The 23982-nt window shown below is 34.8% G+C and overlaps 1 protein-coding gene and 1 long non-coding RNA gene across 2 annotated transcripts; both read right to left on the bottom strand.

The window, feature by feature from the left end:
- Positions 1-1522: 1522 nt before the first annotated feature.
- LOC145104059 (dynamin-related protein 3A-like) lies at positions 1523-3186 on the bottom strand. Its single transcript, XM_079041342.1, has 7 exons — positions 3062-3186; positions 2822-2958; positions 2639-2752; positions 2453-2548; positions 2274-2325; positions 2039-2177; positions 1523-1811 (listed from the first exon to the last, which is right to left on the bottom strand). The coding sequence occupies exons 2-6, from the start codon at positions 2846-2848 to the stop codon at positions 2122-2124; spliced, it is 345 nt and encodes a 114-aa protein (XP_078897468.1). The 5' UTR covers positions 2849-2958; positions 3062-3186; the 3' UTR covers positions 1523-1811; positions 2039-2121.
- A 1743-nt stretch (positions 3187-4929) lies between these two features.
- On the bottom strand, positions 4930-5750 carry LOC145104056 (uncharacterized). Its single transcript, XR_013706999.1, has 3 exons — positions 5665-5750; positions 5177-5304; positions 4930-5086 (listed from the first exon to the last, which is right to left on the bottom strand). It is a non-coding gene; the product is annotated as an uncharacterized LOC145104056 (long non-coding RNA).
- Between the last annotated feature and the right edge of the window lie 18232 nt (positions 5751-23982).

Raw genomic sequence — 23982 nt, 5'->3', positions numbered from 1 at the left:
CTCATAACCTGTAGGTGTTGTGAACGACGTGTTCACCGGTGTACTCTACTCCCCCACATGGTTGCCTTTAGGACATCTATTGTTGCGGAAACCCCTTAGCAGTAATGTCCGTCCCGATGAACTTTCCTAGATTATGTCCCTTTAGATAGATGTTATTTTAGGGACGTAAAGTGAGGATAACGGGAATGGGTAATCGGGTTATTGTTGGTCGGTAAAAATTAAATATAATTATTTATTGTGGGTTGAAAACCCTATATGCTCACCAGGCTCCCAAGCCTGACCCACTCAGTTTATTTGTATTACAGGAAGTGGCGCAAGGGCATAAGATGGATGAATCATCAAGTTGTTTTGTTTATGAGCCTTTATATGAATTCAACTGTTGAATTGCTTGTAATATTTGTTTATGCTTTTGGTCTGTTTATCGGAACATGACATCCCGAATATTGTTATAAAATGATTATGCATCTTTGATAAAATGCTTTGATAAACTTTATTTTATCATATTTTGTTTTGGGACAAATTCCGCAACTCTTTTGAATAAAAGAAAAAGATTTACTCTGAAAATATTTTTAAAAGCATAAATAAAACCAATCCTTTCTGGCCGAGATTTTGGGGATGTCACAGTATCTCACCAGGTTTCCTCAACCTGAACCACTCAGTTTATATGCATCACATGTAACAAGACTTAAGCTAGTGGAACTTGATTAGGATGCTAGTGATTAAGAGACAACATCTAATAGTATTCAGGACCATCAGGTCTTTATGCTATAACTTATGTATTTGTATTGATTATAATATCCTTAGAGTTTTAAAGTTTTGGAAACAAACATTTGTAATCAAAATGAACTTTTTTACTGGGATTTTCCGCAAATATAAATAAATGATTTTTAAAGCGTAAAGGAAATATTTAATTAGTTCTGAAAATTAGAGGATGTCACATGAAACAAAACCTCTCTATATGTTGATCGATATGTTTCCATTGTGAACTATGATGATACCCATGTATTGCAGTGTTGATATCTCAGTTCTGTGAATACCGCCACTGCATGAGAACAAGGTATACCTGCACTACTAGAAAAACAGTCTTTTACGACACGCAATGCGTGTCGTAAAACACTCAGACGACGCGCAAATGCGTGTCAAGGAAGGCCTTGTCATAACGAGAGACAACACGCTTTTGCGCGTCGTCTATAGACGACGCGCATTTACGACGCGCAGTTACGACACGCATTTACGACGCTCATTTACGACACGCAATGCGTATCAAGGAAGGCCCTGTCATAAAGGAAGACGACACACATTTGCGTGTCGTAACCTTACGACGCGCGTTTAGGACACGCATTGCGTATCATTATAGCCCCTGTCATAAATGAAGATGACATGCATTTGCGTGTCATAAACTTCAGCAACCATTTACAATATGCATATACGACGTGCTTTTACGATACTCTTTTACACATAATACAAAAATATAGAAAAAATATATATACCAAAACAATCAATTTCATCCAATAACATCATGTCAAAAAATTGTAATACATTGATATTAAAGGATCTAATTGTACATTGTTATTAAGAGGTTTTCCCTAACTATATAACCTAATACTACATTGCTATAAATGGGCACCTTCTTGTTTCAGTAACTCATCATTAAGCTGTCTGAAGAAGCTCTGAAACGTTTCCAATTTCCGTTGTGTCTTTTCCTATTTCCTTAGTTTGTGTACATTGTTGTAAGCAAATGTGTATTGAAGCACCTTCCATGCAATAGTACCCCCTTGACCAATACTAGTATCAAAACATAAAGCACCGTACTACACAAAAACCAACAATCAGTCAACAAAGAGTCAACATTCTTTAAAATACTATATGAAACAAAGAGTGAGCATCCGAGGGCCTCAAAATTGTTGGGGGCTATTATTGGAAATTAATCAAACATTAATTATTGGAGTTATATATATATATATATATATATATATATATATATATATATATATAATCTTTTTTGAAGAAATTGGGATAAAACCATAAAAATAAATACCTCCCTCAGATGGATCATAGAAAATGAATGATCCATAGCCTGAATAGGTTCATCATTAAACAACTTGTTTGCAGGATTTACTTTCACAGAAGTGCGACTTTCTGACCCACCAAAAATCGATGAGATTCCCCAACTTGTGCTTCATGGAAAAATACAAATAAATTCATTTAATTTTTTTTATGCTATTAAAAGGTTCTATAAGTTACATCTTGTTTTTGTTAAAACAAAAGGTTACCAGCTGTTGGCTTCTCAACCTCACCAACTGCTCGAGACCCTGGTTGATTATGCTGTAAACATGCAATTGGAAAGCTATGTTAACTTTTTTTTAAATTTAGAAAAAGAATCTGCTTCTCTAAAATATTCTCCAACAACAATGCTAAAACGGGTTTAAATGTTAAATGCAAAAAAGAGAACCTGTTCTGTGACAATTCCATTAACAGGCCTAGCAAGAATTGCACGTGACTTTATACCCCTTTCAGATTGTGGAGCTTTTTCAGACTCAACTCCATCCTACAAAATATAAAATCAATCAAAAAAAATATATAAGTAAACATGCAAAACCACTAAACTTACAATAAAACATAATATTATTAACCACACCTTTTGCTTCGACACTGTTGTTGCAAGCTTAAAAGATTTCACTTGCTGCAAGGTAACCTCCACAGCTTTACTCTCACCCACAAAATTCGGGTGTGAAGTCTTTATGTAATCCATCTACCCAAAAAAAGAAATATTTTCAACCATGTCACGATAAAAATAAAGAACAGAGATAATGATGCATACATCCATTTCAACTATGTGCCCAATCATGGTTTCAGAAGGCTGATGACCATCACGTAAAATGGTTTCAGAAGGCCTGTTGCATTTTGTATGGCAGTTCTGATCTCATCATCAGTCAAGTCCTCACAAGGGTCAACTTCCTGCAGCAGTAACTCGATTGATTAAATATATTTATTGCAAACTAAGGGATTTGGGCGTTAAATATTAATAGGTGAAAATGTGAAATGGATAATAAAGACACACCTCCAAACTTTTGACAAATATTGACTAGAAAATATAGTGTATTCTTGCTCCTCCTGACAACTCAGATGTTGACATCTCTTTGTTTTTACCCTCAATCGTTGAAGAAAAGGTTGTTTAAAGAAATCATGAAGATCATCTATGAGATTCACCAAACATGCACATGTACTCATTATTAAATATAAAAACAACAAGACCAGTATCACCTTCAGAATACTTTGAAAGAATATTTAGAAGAAGAGCTCCCATGCCAACCTATAAATCAGTAATAAACAGAAGTTAATAAGGTAAAAAGGTAAAAACTTGTCTGAAATAGAATTGATAAGCAGATTAAATACCTTAGACTCTGTAATCTCTCCATAACTAGCATGTTCTTTTGCTACAGAAACTAATGCAGCACTAATACGTGCCTTCAACCCTGGTAACACTGTTTTTATATGTTTCACCAAAATCTACAAAAGAGGACATAAGTTAATATAAAGTTTGATCCATAATGAGCAGATAAAACCCTAGTCCGGATTTACCTGGTTCAACTTTTTTGCCAGCCGGGGTACCCCACAACGATCTGCAAGCTCATTATACACCTACATTGTAAAAATTAGTTAAACCATATGAAAAAAAAGGGTTAGATAAATCATTGAAGGTAAAAAAAAAAGTTGCATATTGGACGACTGCGAAAGAATATATAATATTATTAACCACACCTTTTTTTGGCATAAAAATTATATATATATATATATATATATATATATATATATATATATATATATTAATAAAGTTTTTATTTTGAAAACAGGGTCTGCGTGTGGACGGCTTTTCTATTGGTTTTGGTGTATGTTCTATTCTTGGTGTATGTTCTATTATCAATAGATTCACAAGAATAGTTGGTGAATTGTTTGGTCTTCCAATTGCAATGCTTTTTATGCTACAAGCTATTAAAGTGAGTATAATTAATTAATTGCCTTTAAACTAACAAAACAAATCGTGATTACTTAAAAGTTAAAAGTTATCGAATAGGAGTTTTGGCTTGAATCATGTCTAAGATTTTGGAAGTTTAGAAACACCAAAGCACATGAAGTGTGAAAAAAAGGAACTCTGTGAAGGAAATAAATCAATTTAGAAACTTTCTTCTAAAATAAACAAAAAAAAAATAAAGAAGAATCATATTAAAAACCTCATCAACAAGGAGTGGGATAAATATGGTGAGCATTTTGGACCTAAGATCCACATGATCCGCCTCTTTAGTTGCCTCTGTTGTCCAATCAAATCACCAAATTTCAATGTTCTTGATTCCAACTCCTTAAACTTTTAAAAAATAAATAAGAAAAAGTAGTTTTTTTTTTAATTTGTCAAACCCGAGAGAAGTAGTTCAGCAATCTCCACACCAACAAGGCTGAATCTCATATATATCCAGATGCTAATCTAATGTTTAAATACAATTACAACATAGTTCAAAGAAAAAAATTATAAAAAAACACTAGTTTGGCTGTGAGTTTTTGTATTACCTGAAGGAAGTATATAGCTCCATTGACAATGAAATATGCAGGTCTGAGTTTATCTGCTGGAAGGCTTCTTGCCTGATATTCAGAGACAAGAACCAGATTTATTATTTATATCAACAAAAAAACATTACAACATTGTGACTAAAGATAATAAAAAAAGGATTACATAGTTTCTTAATTGTGAATACCTGATGGTATATCTCAGCCCAGAATAACACAAGTGACATGTATGTTGAGAAAATAGAAAACTAGGAAAATCCAAATTAAAGAGCTCTTACTATGGAAAGGCATATGAATGTATAAGAATCAAATATACAGGTAGATAAAAGGTAAAGAAACTATGAAAATGAGTAGCAACCTTACATCCATTAACCACAAAATTCATCAAGTGGGAAACTTTTTGTGTTGTCCATCCGTATTTTGGTACTCTCAATTGAATGCGAATAAGTTGCACTTGTGTGTTTATTCAGACATGATTATAGTCTTATACACTTAAGCAACCACAAATCATAAATTATATTTCAATCTGAAAAATAATTAAAAAAAAACCCAAATTAGCAAATGCTAAGAACAAATGAACAGACAAAACAGAATAAAATAAAAATCGAAATTGCACCTTGTTAAGTTGTGTTTCCACCATGTGGGCGGGGTTGTCCTCATAAATGCTAGCCAAGGAACGAGCCATGTCTTTATGCTTCCTTCATTTTGACTTGATTCTATTTCTCCATTTACTCGCCTCCCACCCTTATTATCCACAGGTGAATAATCATGTTCATAATAAGAAATCAATTGAGCTTGGGAATTAGGAGAAAGAACAAAAGAACACAAACCTTGGCATAACAGTTAAGCTACATAACATCTGAAATATTCCCTAAGCATGAAAGGTTGCACTTGTAACTTGTAAGTTTGAAATATATTTTGACTTTAAAGGATATCTAATTAGGTTTGCAAAGTTTACTAATCTTTTCCTATAATCTCTAGTTGATAATCACACCAACAATAGAAAACCCCCAAAAATTATCATACCCACAAAGCATATATAGACTAATTAATTCCAAACAGCTCAACTTTTAGCAACGATTAACACAATAAAGGATTACGTACTTGGTAAGTAGCTCTGCTCACAGGGACTGTTCATCTGGATCCCATTCAACCGATAGAAACTTGTAAGATCTTCCTTCCAAAATGAAATAATCCCAGAGAGTGAGACTAAAAGAGTGTGGGATCGAACTAATCACTTATACTGAGAGACGTTGTGTATTCACCTTCAAATGGAAGAAAAGAGAATAAATATAAGACTTCAACATATATGCAGAGAAACAAATCGCTAGAAGATGAATTTAGGTGAAAACGGGTGAACATTGAAGCTCTAAAACGAACTACAACCAAAATCTAACCATACCTCATGAACTGGAATCCAAATTGAAATATAATCCTATGATTTTGGTTGAAAAGACCCAAGAATCAAATGAAAGGGAACATATAATCGTCGTTCTTTCAAAGCCTGTAAAAGAAAAGATAATAAGGATGAATCATGTGGTGTTCAAGAGGAAGATGGAAACAAAACCCTAGAACGGAACCACGAGCTGGTCGGACCGATTAAAAAGTAAGGAGGTTGAGGAGAACCCTAAGATAAATAGTTAAACCCACCTCCAAGTCTTTTTGTGGCGGTGGCTGGACCTCTTGATAGAGGGTGACTCACCAAAGGGAATGGCGCTTCAAACCAAGCAGGATGTGGCACAGTGGCAAATAGCTTTGGGGAAACGCTTGGAATTTTTTTACTTATCGATAGAGATGTTGGCATGAGCGAAGAATGAGGTGAAGTTAAGAAAGGCCGCCCACCATTTTTTATTGGATGATGAAGGAGCTCATCGACATGTTCCCTTTTGAAAAATACAAAGCAATCAATCTGTAGCATCAATTTTACCTTGAACCTCCGATTTCTGATCTTCAACATATGAATGGTTCAAAAGCGCTAGTTAGAAATTATGAGGATATGGCAGAAATTGAACTCCGACATGGGAATGAGGGAGAAAACTAACTCCCATATGGGTTTCATTTTGAAAAACAGGTTTGTTGGAATGTTGGAGAAATCAAACCAGGTTTTAGGGAGAAGTTTTTGAGCCGATAACCTAAATAGTGAAGAGTGAATTTGGAATTAGGAGAAGTCGTACCATGTTTTAGGGGAGAAATCAAACTAGTTTCTTCCTTATTTTGGGAGGACGGACATGAAGAGATCGAGAAAAAAAATCCCTAGTTGGATGATTTTATGACGAGGAGGATGGACCCGGGGAGGTGACCCTATGCTCATCGGAGAAGAAGTAAGCCTGAAGTGAGATCGTCGATTGTTGCAGAGGCCTGGGAGAATCGATCGAGAATCGGAGAGCGTTTTGAATTTCCATGAAAAAGCCCTAGGAATTAGTGAATGAAGGGAGATACAGAGGAGAGATTGAAGAAGCGGGCACTTCAAAATTTTAGAATTTCAGAGGATTTCATTTTTGCCCTTTAAAAACGCGCGTTTGATAAAAAAAAAATATAAAGCGACATTTCTAGAGGACACACATTTAAAACAAGTGCCCTCCGTGTTTGTATTTTTTTTTGTTGGACATTAATTTTAAGGCACGCAAAAATGCGTGTCCTCTATCCTTCAAATTTTGGAAGGCTGACATTATTTTTAAGGACACACAAAAATGCATATCGTAATCAGCGAGTGTCATTGTTTGCGCGTCATTAAAGGGTATATTTCTTGTAGTGCTGATAATTATTGCCTTTTCCCACACGTGTAACAACGAGATTCCAAGTTTACTATACCATTTTTCATTTGGTCAGTCACCTCATATCTGCTTTGATCAATCTAGTATACCCGAAAACCGGAGGATTTGTTGATCCTCCTATCAATAACCTTCTCAGCATACTCAGTAATATCCTTTTTGCTTTCAGCTATAAAAAATTTGTATACATATCTTGTCATGCATAGTTTATTATACTAAAATTATCATGGAAGTATTATAATATAAATAGTTACCTCCAATGTTACGTCGTTGGCACCATCATTGTTGCATAGTTGCTTGAAAGAAATCAATCAACATTGTTATTGGTGGTTTCTATGCGTATCTTAATAACACATTGATGGACTCGACATTGTTTGATGTCATAATATTGTACCGAACCATAGGGAAACACGACCTTTCCTATTTCTCGTAATCGATTCTATCTAGCCATGTATGCCAATCTTTATTTAGTGCACAACGTAGCCTACCCAAGCTTTTTTTGAAATCAGACTGTCGGTAAGCTTTTGTAGCCTCCCAAAACAAAATCTTTGTTCTCTCTTGCTTGCCGATCTTTGCTCTCATATTCATCAACAAATGGTGACAACATAGTTTATAATATGCATTCAGGAACACGACTTGAATAGCCATTTCAACTGAATTGGCTCTGATATGATAGCCAAAGACGACATGTCCCCAATATATTTTTTGTGTCTTGATAAAAATCATATCCATGACTCCCCACTTTCGATACGCTGTCATTGTCCTCCACTAGAAACTGACACTCGAAAAAAATCCCATATACGTACTCATTCCGGAACAAAAACAGACAAATACCCTAATTTTAGCTCTTCGGAACGGACTTCCGGAATGTACGACCGTTCCAGAGTACAACCCAGAATACATTTTTTCTATCCAAAATGTTTGGGGTGTAATCTAATTCCTACCAACAACTCACATCTCATGAACGAAAATAAATGCTCAAGAATATCGTATTTTGGAATACTTTGAGCGACACAAATCTGAAATGTTCTTAAGTGTTTCGAAATAGGCTATTTCAGAGAAAGTAATTATTTTAAAAATAATAATAATAAGTTAGTTATTTCTATAAGGGTTAGTTTCTCAACTTTCTAAAAAAAATGTAATAAATAATATATTTACGGGTTAACTAATCAAGATCAATAAGCCATATGCACACAGAAAAGAACCAAAAAAATAGAGAAGAGTATATGTGATCCTTGTATGCAATGCGTGCCAAAATGAGAACATGAGAGGGTTTGGACATACAGAGATCGATAATCAGAGAAAAATGGAAATGAGAAAGTCACAGAACGGGAAAGAAGGGCAACATCGTAGTTCTTGCTGCTATCGGCGTTTGCTGATGCAACCACGCACCATCAATAAGGGACGACGTTAATCCCTCATTCTACCTGTGGCGTGAATTTTCATTGAACAATGAAATTACTTCCAATTTTTGCATGGTAGATAGATTCCTGAATGTATTTTTCTTATAAACTTCCCAATCGATTTATCTGAGCTCTAATTTTTTCCGAATGCTTTCCCTCTTCAATCCGCCATAACTTATTCAATCTGTTTTTTTTTTTTTTTTGAGTGTGTGTGTGTAGAGATCTGAGGAGATTTGGATTTATGGCAAATAAACTTGGGTTTGGTTGGCCTTTTTTTTTGTCAAATCGGGTATACGATTTGGGTTAATTTTCTCAAAAGTTTAGCGTGGATGGTTTTGTTGATTGTGCTTTGAGCGACTAACCATAAGTTTTCCTGTTGAGGGATTATTTGATCATCTTTTATTCTGATTGTCGTTGTCAGTTTTTTCCCCAGATTTATTCCCTCTTATATATGACCTTTTATTTTGGTTTGATGGAATCAGGGTTTTATACATGTTGACTACATTTTTTCCCCCGTTTGATACGCGTCTGACCGAGTCAAGTCAGACGTTTTTGGCTGACTCGGTCAGCAAAATCTGTTTGATAATCCAATTTTGGCCATCTCGGTCAAGTCAGACGTTTTTGGCTGACTCGGTCAGCAAAATCTGTTTGATAATCCAATTTTGGCCATCTGACTCGGTAAGAAATGTATGTCCGAGAAAGGAGTTGGGAGAAGGCTGACTGAGAAAGAAAGCAAAGCTTTCCAATAATACCCTTGCCCTTGGATAAAAATTCACAGCTCAACAAGTGAAATGGGAGGTTGCAGGAATTGAACTCGGGTCTCCTATATACAAACAATGGTGTTCACCACCAAGCTAGATGGTTTTTTGTGTTTTAATCTCTAAAAGAGTATATTTAATGTCTATTTTGCTGGAAGTTTTTGTATACATTATTATTAATATTGTTAATATTAATATTAATATTAATAATAATAATAATAATAATATTATTATTATTATAAAGAGCACGAGGGTAAAATGGTCATTTTGTATCAGTCAGCACATTCAGTCAGATGTACAATCAAACAACATGATTTCTTTCTCAGTCAGAATTTATTACTCAGACAGACATTTCCCAATCAGCACTTTCTCAGTCAGCAACTATTAAGTAATTAGTTTTGTTTATTGTAATTTCATTTACATGTTTGATTACTTGTTTATTCTAACATCCTACTATCATTTCTTTCTATTATATCATTGCACCTTATAAAGTAAAATGTTTCTAACAAGAAGAAATGAAAGTAGGATGACATATTAAACAAAGTAAGATGCTATATCTTGCAATTAACCGAAAAGTTGTAAAACATACACACACATCCAAAAGTAGAACAAAATCAATTTTCATTGCATAATTTTAATTCAAAGCCAAAATCGAACAAAACAGAAAATTGAAAGCTTACACAAAGGTAAAATACAAAATGGTCCCTTATAATTGAATCTTTTCTTAATTTCCGTCCTTTTTTTTCAAAGTAAAGTGCAATTTCTTGCTATACCGGAAAGAAATGAAAGAATGATGCTATAAATTGAATTATTTTTCAAAGTAAAGTGATATTTCTGCACAATAAACAACTATTTACACAGGAACACACATACAGTTTTTTTCAAAAAAATCTCAAATATATTTTAGAAAAGTACATTGGTATTTGTGGAATTTAAGTATTTAACGCTCCAAAATGCAATCTATTTCTGTTTTTTAGGATTTATAACAACACAATTGCATTTATTTTGGCAATTTCTACTAATCTAAAAGCACATGGTATAAGGGCAGTTTAGGTAAAAATAGACATTTTAGGTATTTTATTTGAAACAGGGACTGTTTCTATCAAGAAAAGTACATAGCTATAACAGCCTACACACATTTTGAAATAAACAACTATTTACACAGGAACAAACTTATGATTTTTTTTCACAAATTTCTCAAATATATTTTAGAAAAGTACATTGGTATTTCTGGAATTTAACACCCGAAAAAGCAATGTACTCGTTTTTAGGATTTATAACATCACAATTTAATATATTTTGGCATTTTTTTAATAAAACACATATGATATATAAAAATGACAATGTTAAAGGTTTTGGGGAATTAATACATAACACGTTCTAGTAGTATATTAAAGTTACAACAAAGGGTATCCAAGGCAGAATGGTAATTAGTACTATACTGCCTTTGGATTGATTATTTAAAAAAAACTAATGCCTATAGAAATTGAAAGTTGAAGAAGAAGCATTATATGATTACACAAACACACACACATGGCACGGCATACACACTTAGATATACACAGCATGAAATAGCATTATGCTTTTGTTTTTTTTGACAATTACATGATTAGACATGCACAAAAAAGTAATACATGTAGAAATCAAAACAGAAAGTAGACGTATTACATGCTTAAACATGCAAAAACAACTAATAATTAAACAAATCGATATATGAAGTACTAACATGATGTTCTTTGGTGTCTTTGGTGCAATTTTCGTGGTGAAGGAAGATGTGCAATCAAAAGATAACTGCGACGGGATGGCGATGAATATTATTGAGATTTCATTTAATACGGGGATTGGATGTATACATGTAACTGCGATTATTTAGCTCTTGATTGTTTGAGATACATTAAAAACTAGTTGTGAGACTCGTATATTATATTGGTTGATTAAAACAAAATGTTAAATAGGAACGATTAAATGAGAAGTTTATTTGAATTTGAAAATTGAAATAAGTGAAAATTATGAGAAAAAAAAACATACAAAAAGTAAATTAATCAAAATTATGTGTTTAGTTATTAGCTCGTGTACTAAATGGATTAATTATAACAAAATGTTAAACACAAAGGTTTAAACTGTAAATTTATTTGAAATTTAAAATTAATAGTTATTATGGTAGGTTTAATTTATGGAAACTAAATCTACCCTAATAAATAAGAATGATTTTGTCACATGTTATTCTCTCATTCAATTGGTCATATGTCATTTTGTCATGATTTTGAAATATATTTATTTTCCACTTATCAATTACTTCATTTTCCATTTCCAATATATCATTAATTTAGTTTCCATAAATAAAACATATCATAATGACTATTAATTTCAAATTTCAAATTTTAAATTTTAATTTCAAATAAATTTACAGTTTAAATCTTTATGTTTAATGTTTTCTTATAATTAACCCGTTTAGTACACAGGTCTGATAACTAAACACATAATTTTAACTTATTTATTTTTTGTATGTTTTTTTTTCTCATAATTTTCACTTAATTCAAATTTCAAATTTCAAATTTCAAATTCAAATAAATTTCCCATTAAATCGTTCATATTTAACATTTTGTTTTAATCAACCCGTATAATATACGAGTGGTTTCACAACTAGTTAATGATATATTGGAAATGAAAAATGAAGTAATGACAAGTGGAAAATAAATATATCTCAAAATTATGACAAAATGACATGTGGCCAATTGAATGAGAGAATGACATGTGATAAAATCATTCTTATTTATTAGGGTAGATTAAAAATATGACATATTTAAAGTTAGATTGTTCATTAGATAAGAAAGAAATCGAATTCCATTTTAGGATGGGATAATTATGGGATAATAATACTTATGAAGTAAATCATATTTCGAAAATATGACGTGATTTATTGGGATTTATTCACCTAGATAAAGAAAAGTGCTTAAAGAAAGTGTCGATTTATAGGGATTATTCAATAGGATTATGTAATACTAGTTTATAATCTGCGGAAACCATAATTATAAAATTAATTAAATTTTCATAGTAAAAAATCAAAATTATTAATCAATTGTTTTAAATAAATTATTTGTTAAAAGATATTTTTCTTAGTTATATAAAATTATAATCTTTAATTTAATTAAATACGTGAAATTATATTATCTTATAATTTGTATTAATTTTATTTTAATTTTTATCGTAATATTATTAATTTAATGCAAAAGAGGAGAGGAGAGGTGATATAATAATGTTATCAAACTTTTAAACTACCAACTTTTTATTTTAGCAATTGACCATAAAAGATAACGTGGAAAGAAAAGGAAAGGGTGAGGGATTGGTCTTTAAGATACAGTTTTATAATCGAATTCGAGTGTCGATTCGTTTCTACTTTGTATTATAAATACATTGACCAATTAATCCAAGTTATTAAGCTTCGGCGGAGTTGCTGAGTGCTGCAGAAATTAATCGATCAAGTAGAAGAGAAAAGGATGCCTGGCAAGTCGTGGGCTGAGCATTGTAATGACAAGAATCCACAGATGCCTGATGAACAATGGGATCGCAATGCACCTATGCCTGCTTCTTTTAATTATATGTTTAAAAAGAAAACCAGTAACGGTGGCGGAGCGATGGCCGTAAAGTATGAGAATACCAAACAGGTCGCTGTCAATTGTGCTAAGTTGGTCAAACAGGGGACTTTCGCCGGTATGCAATGGATTAAAGACAAGTATCAGAAACCCACCCAAAAACGCTGATTCTTATAGTATGTCATCTTTTAATTGGATTTTGGTTGTATTGTCTTAAAAGTTAACACCATCGATTTTATGGGTTTATTCCATGGTTTCTTGTATGATGATCCAATTGTTTGTTGTATGCATTAAAGGTAAATAAGTTATTGTTTATGTTAGATTTTTTGTTTCTAGTGTTTTCTGTATCGGAGGTCCTTGATGGCTGATGTGATTAATGTCTTGATTGGAGGTATATTTTCAAATTCCAATCAAGCTTCTGTGTAGATCAAGTCGAATTTATGAAAATTAGTCTGGTTGGCCAACAGACAGATCTGAATGAACTAGTTACTTTATCCCTATACACCATTGACATTTGTTACTCAAAACATGATTATATATGATAGAAGGAGATCTTGTGTTGTGCAGTGTTTGGTATGTATTTAACCAAGACATAATTAGAATAGGAGTGGTTAGTTTGCTAATAAAAAAAGAGTTTTATGTCAATAAGAAATAATGTAATATTTTTCCTTATAGTATTATTTCTTGCTGTTCAAAAAAACAAAATAAAAAATCCAAATTAAGAAAAAGTAGAATTATATGGGAAAAGTCTAGCTCTAATATATTATTTATGCAAAAGTCATTATTGTCATATTATCTCCGTCATCAAAACTAGTCTTAAAACAAATCTCTTGTCTGTGCATTCATATTACGTGTAACAAAGACAACCTAATGGACTCAACTACTTTGATCTCATAAATTGACTTATGAAGATGCGAAGTTTGTCAAAAATCTTCAATAAATCATTCATACTAAATCAAATGAAATTATATGAACTAGTAGGAATTACATGCGCCGTTGGCGCTGGATTGGATCTGGTTCACGTAAATGTTGTTAAATTTTTGTTTTGTATTTCATTGTATAATTAAAGGTTTTGGGCTTTTGGCAAGTTCCATAACAAATTAACAAAATAACAAAAAAATTCAATCAAGTATATACATTCGACCAAAAGATGTAACAAATGAACTTTTACTTCTGATACCTGTAAACCAAAAGATAGTCTTATTTAGTGTTATCTGATAGGGAAATCTTCGAAAAAACCCTTTTCAGGCGGTTTCGCAGATTTAGCCGGTATTCTGTCCTTTTTCGTTAGTTTGCTCAAAATTTTGGGACTTTTCCAAAAATTACTTGATAACCAAAATATTGGGACTTTTCTGAAAATTATCATGGAATTAATGGATATTATTATTAACAAATCATTTATAAACACAAAAAATATTTTTATTATAAAAAAGAAAATACATTTGTTGCTAATTTCTAGAAATAAATTGGTTGTCTAAGTACTCATCTATTGTTTGTTGACCACTCAAACTCTTTACGTTCCTCCTATGCATTGTTGTGGATCTGATGGTGAGATGTACTCAGTTAGTGTTCCTTTAATGTTGGTGTTCATCTTATGTTGTTTAACCTAACTACCACTCAACATCCATACCTCACATGTTAACAACCATCAGCTAACACACATCTATCAAATGCGAAAAGTGATCCATGAATGATAATTTATATGGAAACAAGTGAAGGGTGATTATCTATTTAAATTGTCAGTCAAAGTTTACTTTTCAGTCTCGATAGATGTGTGTAATTTGATGGTTGTTATCAGGTAATGTATGGAGGTTAGGGGGTAATTAGGTTAAAGAACATAATAAAATATCTATATGTTCAAGAATCGTTGTGTAATGATATTTTCTAATAACATGTGATCATATAGCGTCATGCCTAATAGCAAGTAGACACTTATGATTGTGTATTAATAAATATTATCAAATATTGTATTGGTCACGCCTAACAAGTTACTTCTTACTATGACACCCACAACGATACATAGGAGGAACATAAGGACTTTGAAATGGTCAACAAACAATAGAGAAGTACATAGTCAACCATTTTATTCCTAGAAATTAGCTAAAAATGTATTTCCTTTGTTTATAATAAAAAAATTTATATGTTTATAAATGATTTATTAATAATAATATCCATTAATTCTGTAACATCCCAAAAATACAACCCAAAATATTTTGTTTGAAAACTTTACTAAACCATAATATCAAATATTGAAAGATAAAAACCATGAATCGTGTATCTCAAAATGTCATAATAGATTTATCAAATCGAAACTAGTGTCAAGATCGTATCAAAATATCAGAGTCTAACTCCCAGGCTAAATTGTGGTATGTGTCATGCCATCATCCCGAGCCCTTCCCTTTGCTAGCTGAAGTACCTGAAACCAAAACTGAAACTATAAGCACGAAGCTTTGTGAGCTCCCCTAAACTACCATATACCATACAATAACATATAAAGCACATACTGGGCCTTGCCCACTGCATCGGACCGAAGTCCGGAACTAACTAGGGCCTTGCTCACTGCATCTGACCGAAGTCCGGAACTGCATCGGACCGAAGTCCGGAACTAACTAGGGCCTTGCCCACTGCATCGGACCGAAGTCCGAAACTGCATCAGACTGAAGTCCGAAACTGACTAGGGCCTTTTCCACTGCATCGGACCGAAGTCCGGAACTGACTAAACATAGCATAACATAATCATAGTATATAATATGAACACATATACTGCATACTGCATCGGACCATAGTACGGAACACATAACACATACCATGCCTATATCACAAAGACACAAAGCATACTGAACTACTGCATCAGACTGTAGTCCAGAACTAATGCTAACTAAACGGGTCGGCATTGTGGCCGTAGACCCGTTCCTACTGGAAGGAAAACTCACCTCGTAAGGTTGGCTGCTGAAATGCTGCTCGGAAACTGTCTGACTGCTGCTCCGGTAACTCCCCGGCTACAATTCTCAAAAGACGCTTAATCAGACACTGATAACTAATCTTAGGGTAAAATGACTATTTTACCCCTGGTCAAAGTCAACAATCCGTTGACCTGACTCGCCGAGTTGGGCCGCCAACTCGTCGAGTCCCTATCTTTCCTTCTACTCCCCTTCCCGACTCTACTCGTCGAGTTTAACCAAAACTCGACGAGTTCTCCTTCTTTACTGATATCCTGCCAACCTTCATCCGACTCGCTGAGTTGTATGATCAACTCGTCGAGTTCACCTTCAACATAAGAACACGTCCAGTGTAACATCCCGAAATTCAGGTACAGCTATGTAGCCCTTCTTTTATTCAAAGTGTCAAGTTAAGCCCTTAAGAGGAATTGGTAGCAAATGAGTACGCTGGGCGTACTCAAGAGTACGCTGCGCGTACTCATGCGCTTATTTTGGACGCGGACTCGCCTGAGTACGCTGGGCGTACTCAGGGTTACGCTGGGCGTAATGCGTCCATGTGCAAACCCTAATTTCTGACTTGTGCCCTATATATTGGATGCTAAGGCTCATTTCTCAGCCTCCATAGCAGTGAGTAAAACCCTAAGAGAGAACTTTTCATCGTTCTTAGTGAGTGTGTGTGATTTTGGAGCTAAAAGTGCCTTGGTGTGCTAGTGAAGAAGAAGGAGAGGAGTTTGTGGAGACTAGAGCTTGAAGTGCAAGTTTGGATCTGAGATCTACAGAGGAAGGAGCTGCATTTGGAGGTATAAAGTTCAAAACTTTCCTCTTAATTTGGTTTGTTGCTTCATGGACCATTTTAGGGTTAAAAGTCCCAAAGGTGGAGACTTTATGAGTGTAATGAGCTCCATGGACCTAGATCTGTCCCATTTCAGTGGTATTTGTGTTATAGATCCATAAAGTTCCCATCTTGGTCGTGGATATGAGATTATGCTTGAGTATTGGGCTTTCTAGTGTTAGGAAATGGTATATTTTGGGTGTTATTGACTTGTTCAGCCATGCAAAGGCTTAAAGTCATCGACTTTATGGATTAAGAGGCTTAGAAATGGTCAGATCTAAAAGTTAGACGTGAGTCTTAACTGTTTAAGACCTCAAGAGCTAAGGGACTGAAACTGGGATTTACGCCGGGCGTAATCCCAGTACGCGCGGCGAACGGGGTGGCGTTCCCCGATTCTGAGAGACTGTCGGGTACCCCCAACGTACACATCTGGTATGCGCAGCGTAACCCGGAGGGTTGACTTTTGGTTGACTTTTAGGGTTTGGTCTATAGTGGGGCCTTTGAGTTATGAGAGGGGTAAAATGGTCTTTTACCCTTCTGAGAGTACTAAGAGGAGGAATAGTCTAGCCTTGAGAGATGTATTGATTTAGAGTATTTATTTCACATGATTAGGCGGAGGCTAGACCCGATTTTACAGAGTTCGAGCTTTACCGAGTTACCCGAGGTGAGTCTTCTCACTATACTTTACCTAGAGTGGTAATTAGAGCTATGAGACAGAGTATTGTGTATGCTTTTGCATGATGTGATTTCTATGTGTTATATGCTATGTATGTTACAGAGTTTTCAGAGTTAGGACCGGAAGGTCCACAGAGTTAGGGTCAGAGGACCCATAGAGTTAGGGCCAGAGGGCCCACAGAGTTATGGGACTGGGGGGTCCCACAGAGACACTTTGACCAGAGTGTCAAACAGAGTTATAGCCTCGAGTGGCTAATATGTGTTATGTGTGGTATTTTGGGGAACTCACTAGGCATTTATGCTTACAGTGTTGTGTTATGTGTCTCAGGTACCAGCGAGGATCGCGGGAAGGCGCCGGCTTGATCAGTACACACGCGGGGAGATTTTATTATGATCTTGGGAGATGATGTTATGTGATACAATGGTGTTTTTATAACGATTATGAATGAAAACGTGTTTTATAAAATGTGAAAAATTGTTTTGAAAATTTGGGTGTTACATCCAGTCTGTGACTCGCCGAGTTGTATGAACAACTCGTCGAGTCTGTTCTTACGGGTAAGGAGATTGCCTTGGACTCGCTGAGTCAGGGCGTAGACTCGTCGAGTCCCTCTACACTCAAATCCATGTCTTAACTCACTGAGTCTTTACTCCACTCACTAAACAAACTCGCTACTACTGAACAGGGAATCTAAGACTCGCGACCTGACTCGCCGAGTCAGAAGAACGACTTGCCGAGTCCTTTGCATGCAGTTTCTATTTAGTCGATTCTAATCAGTTTTAGTGCATCGAATTCATAGATCTGGGTTTCTGGGACTATCTGAACACGTAAAGTTGCTAATTTTACGTGTATCTATGATGCAATGAAGCAATAACACTCAAACTTGGCTATTATGGGGGTTATTTGTCTAGAACAAAGCCATGGCTGCCAAAAGGTGGCCTTCTTGAGCTCCTGGAACTCAAGAGAGGCTAGATCTGAGATATAGCTTGATTACAAAGCTTCATCACTAGGGATTTGGGGTTTTTGAGCTCAAAACCATCAATTTGGGGACAAACTAGATCTAGCAATACAATAACCAAGATGAAAGCTTTATTACCAGAAAGGATGGCCAAAGAGGAGTATAATCTGGATCTACTTCTTCTTCCTTGAGTTCTTCTACCTTCTCCTTCCTTTTCTTGCTCAACAATGCACCAAGATTCCTTCACAAGGGCAAAGATCACTCACACACACTTCAAGGAGGCTAGGGTTTCGGGAATAAGTCTCTGAGAGGTGAAGGAGGCTGGTTTGGGGCTATAATGGTGTTTAAATAGGGTACACACCCTGAAAATTAGGGCTTCATCCAGGCTGGCGGACTCGCCGAGTCCGGAATATGGACTCGTCGAGTCGCCACGCCAACTCCACGTGCTGACCCGCTGCTACTCGACGAGTTAGGGCCACTGACTCGTCGAGTAACTTCTAAAATAAGAAGAAAAATAAGGTTTTAAATGCATACCAGGAAAGGGGCGTTACAAATTCCACAGTAATTTTCAGAAAAGTCCCAATATTTTGGTTATCGGGTAATTTTCGAAAAAATCCTAATATTTTGAGAAAAGTAACGAAAAAGGACAGAATACCGGCTAAATCTTCGAAATCGGGCAAAAAGGGTTTTTTCGAAGTTTTAGCCGGTATTATGTGCTTTTCTATAAACAAAAATTAGTTTGGGACTTTTTCATAAATTAGACTAAAATTATAGGACTTTTCTGGAGATTTCCCTATTTGATACAAAACCTAATACATCAAATTTTGTTATAAATCCTAAGTGGCAAATCTTAATGTAACATCACAACCGTCAGGTATTATTAATCTTTTTCCCATTTAGACTTCATGTCTAAGGTCTACTCGACGAGTTGGCGCATGACTCGTCGAGTAGCAGCGGGCCAGGACACGTCAATTAATGAGTGACTCGTCGAGTCGGCATGAAGACTCGACGAGTAGGAGCTGGCAGTGGAAACCCTAATTTTCAGTGTTTTGCACCCTATATATTGGACCATTAGCGCCTCCCACTGTCCTCTATCACCCTCTTGAGACCCAGAAACCCTAATTGCTGTGAGTGAGAGCTTGGAGAGTGTTTTGGAGCTTTGGGGAGTGACTTTTGTGAAGGAAACTTGTAGATCAAGAGGCTAGCATCAAGAATTCTGTGTGGATCCAGAGTCTACTTCAGTTTGGACACGTTTTGGAGGTAACCAACTGTTACCTTAACCTCTTTTTCTTCTAGAATCATTCATATGTGAAAACTAGGGCTTTCTTTAGTTATTCATGAAGGGATTTTGGTATGAGAGCTAGATCTGAAGTTGAAACTTCAGATCTAAACCTCTTTTGAGTCCTAAGTCCATAAAGTTTCCAGCTTTTGCAAGGATGAGACTCTCCTATGGTGTAAAGCTCCATTAGAAGCTTAGATTGGTCATTTAGAGCCTTTAGGGCCTTGCATGTGTGTAAAGTTTGCAACTTTACGTGTTAAACATGCCTTAGAAGCTTGGATCTGTAATCTGGAACCTTGGCATGGCTTAAAAAGCGTCTGCATGGATAAAGGTCTGCAAGGACTCGGCGGGTCATATGAAGATGGTCGTGAACTCGTCGAGTTGATGAACAAACTCGGCGAGTCCGTTGAAGATTGCCTTGAACTCGGCGAGTCGTTCGAAGACTCGGCGAGTCGGCTAGGGTTTCTCCCAATTCTTGGACACGTATGAATTCGGCGAGTTAAAGGGGAACTCGACGAGCCAATCAAGGATTTCACGACTTCTCGAGTTCAGGAAGGACTCGACGAGTCGGTGAACTACACTCGACGAGTCGAGTCAACATGGACTGTTGACTTTGACTGTGGACTTTGACTTTGACAAGAGTTGACCAGTTGACTTCTGAGGGTATTCTGGTAATTTGGAGATTTATGAAAAAGGGTTTTATGGTAACTATAGGTGGTGGAGTTCGTGTTGGTGATCCGGGAGTTGAGCTTTCTAGTTTCAGACGACAGTTGCAAGGTGAGTTATCCTCACTATACTAAGGGGTCTAAGGCACCAAGGCCGACCCATCGGATATGTTATCTTAGCAGTGTTAGATGTTGAGTATAAGTTAGTGCTGCATGCTAGTAGTTATGTCAGTTAGGTAGACCTGTAGGACTACCTGTGTTGTTATATGATTATTGCATGCTAGTGGTTATGTGGTATGTTATATGTTATGTAGGATGGGTTGAGGTTGTACTGCTCCGTGCGGTAGCCAACAGACCTTAGGAGCATTCCAGTTACGGGATAAAGGGAGACTCGTACTGTGGGCTCGGGAGCATTCCAGTTACGGGCTAAAGGGAGACTCGTACTGTGGGCTCGGGAGCATTCCAGTTACAGGCTAAAGGGAGACTCGTACTCTGGGCTCAGGGGTAATCCAGTCTGTAAAGTTGGGGACCCATTACATGTTGTTCAGTTTGTTATGATATGTTTATATGGACTGTATGTGTATCGGTATTTTGGGGGGAACTCACTAAGCTCTCAGGCTTACAGTTTCAGTTTATTGTTTCAGGTACATCAGGGGATCGCGGCAAGGCGAAGGCGTGATCGTACAGCTCCTCATGTTTTGTCTATGTTTCTGGGAAAACTCTGATATTATACATTTTGAAAACAAAGTTGTAATGATTTTTAATGTTTTGAAATGTTTTTAAAAGTTTAAATTGGTTTGAATTTTTGGGTGTTACACTTAAATATTTTATTTTAACTAAATACATAATGTTAGTTTTGACTTAATTTAGATTAAAATTATTTCCAAAACCGATTTGTTCTTGAATGAAGACGATGTGTTCATCAATTCATTGTTTGTTTGGAAGAAATTATCCATAAAAAAAATCAACTATGTTCTTCTTTAGAGTAATATGATTGTAAGTAAATAAACATATACAAGAAAACAATATACCAGATTATACATAGTCCTATATTTGATTAATTTATCCTTATAGACAATTACTTAGATTCATATTTGTGTGGTGCAAGGAGAGTGATACTAATCCAAGTCATCAATAAAAGCATCAGCCAACTTGTCACATTTAGCCTTTAAACGGATCTCAATCTGACGAAGAAGTGGCATTTGGTATTCTCCCACATCCTACAACAGTTTATCCATATTGTATAAAACTATAAGCACATATCAGGAACATAGGAAAAAAAACTAAACAAATAGCAACACACCTAACTTTTACTAATAAGGGAGGAAAAACACATGGTCAACTTACCATAGGTAATGACACATGTTGGACGTGACTTAACTAAACCCAAAAAAATTGGTTAAACTCAGGGACAAAAAATATGAAATTACTCTTGATTACCATATTTTTTGGCTCATTATTACCTATAATCACTTGATTTTTTTACTCCAAGCAACCACAAATTGCTTTCACCACATATAAATATAATTACTTTTAACAGCAGATATACCAAAAATCTTTTGAACCATATGATAATCTACGTGATCTTTGAGGAAAATAAAGGGTATCTGTCAAATTAAAGATACCGATACTTTCTACTTGATCCTTAAACCATTCAACGGATTGTTCTTTTGATAAATCAATGCTTTTGGGTGTGTTCCAATAGCCACCTATGCATATTACATCTTCAATAAATATAAGCTATACCAGTAAACACATTTTAGCATATTCAAGTCTTGGAATAAAATTTAAAGTCTTAGGAATAAATTTTGAAGTCTTAGGAAGGGTTAATGTCATAAAAACCCTTAACTTTTCAGGGTTTTGTCGGTTTTGCCCAAAGTTGAATTTTATTAGGGGTGGCAAATCGGCCATCGTGTCGTGTTTTTGTCTGACATGACACGACACAACAAGGTTTTTTGTAACATGACACGACACAATGTCATGTTTTTTTCAACCAACACGAAAACGAACCGATTAAAAAACAACAAACACGACACGACACGATAAAGATGACATAATATAACAATTAATTATTTAATTAATACTTAATCATACATAACACGAAAAACACGACTGACAAATGCTAAATCGTGTCAATTTCGTGTCGAATTTTGAACACGAACACGACACGACGTCGTGTTTTTTATACTTGACACGAACACGACACGAACACGAATTCGAGTTTCAGTTTCATCCCAATTTCGTTTCATGTCGTGTATTTTTGTCGTGTCGTGTCATCAATTGACACCCCTAAATTTTATGTCCGTTTTTACCCTCAAATTTTCGAAAAAATGTTCGGTTTTACCATTTTACCGGTGATAACCGGTTTTCTAGGTTACCATAATATTAACTTCACAAAAAAACCCTTAAGTTTACAGTTTTTTTTACGTTTTTACCCTTAAGTTTATAATTTTTTTACACTTTTAGCCTAAGTATTTTTTTTTCATAATATACGTATTCATGTAAAAAAATCGTATTTATATATGAAAAAAATGTTTAATTAAATACCGTATTTACATTTTTTTAATGTTATATATATATATATATATATATATATATATATATATATATATATATATATATATATATATATATATATATTTGTGTGTGTGTGTTTGCAAGGTTATACCATTTAAAAAAGTAAAAAAATATTTTTAGAATTATGAATACATATTTTATAGATATAGTTTTTAGAAGTATAAATACATAGTTTTATATGTTTAGAAATATTAATATGTATCTATACTTCTAAAAATATATGTATATACTTATAAAAACGTAAAAAAAAATATTTGTACTTCTAGAATACATATTAATATTTCTAATATATATATATATATATATATATATATATATATATATATATATATATATATATATATATATATATAAAACACCGTAAATTTTCAAACAAATTTTTCATTTTCAAAATCATATAATTCTCATAAACATAGTTCACAAATCTCCAAAATGACAATTTATCAAAAACACATGTTCATAAAATTGTTTAAACACGATCCAGGATCCTCAAAACATAACTCCGCCTCATGTGTACAATCAAGCCGGCGCCTTCCCGTGATCCTGAGAAGTACCTGAAACACATAACACATAATACGGTAAGCACGAAGCTTAGTGAGTTCCCCAAAATACCACACATAACTCATTAGTCTCTCATTGCTATATCTCAAATAAGACCCTCTGGTCAATGTGTCTCAGTGGAACCCTCCGGTCCCACAACTCGGGCGGACCCTCCAGTCCTAACTCAGTAAAGCTCAGAATAATACACAACATAAATTACAAAGACATAATGCAGGATATCACACTACTCAATATAAACACACAAGACCCTCCGTTCACACAAAATCACCACTCAAGGTAAGTATAGTGAGAAGACTCACCTCGTAAGCAAGTAAATAAACCTCGTACACGAATCACCGATCTAGCCTCCGCCTAACACATATGATAATTATCTCTAATTAACACTCCAGTCACAACTCTAAATAAACCAAAGG

The sequence above is a fragment of the Lactuca virosa genome, chromosome 1, assembly GCF_052849685.1.
Source record: "Lactuca virosa cultivar CGN04683 chromosome 1, Lactuca_virosa_CGN04683_v6, whole genome shotgun sequence".
Taxonomy (NCBI): Eukaryota; Viridiplantae; Streptophyta; class Magnoliopsida; order Asterales; family Asteraceae; genus Lactuca; species Lactuca virosa.
Note: the sequence above shows the minus strand (reverse complement) of the source record. Positions and strands in the feature narration are given on the sequence as shown.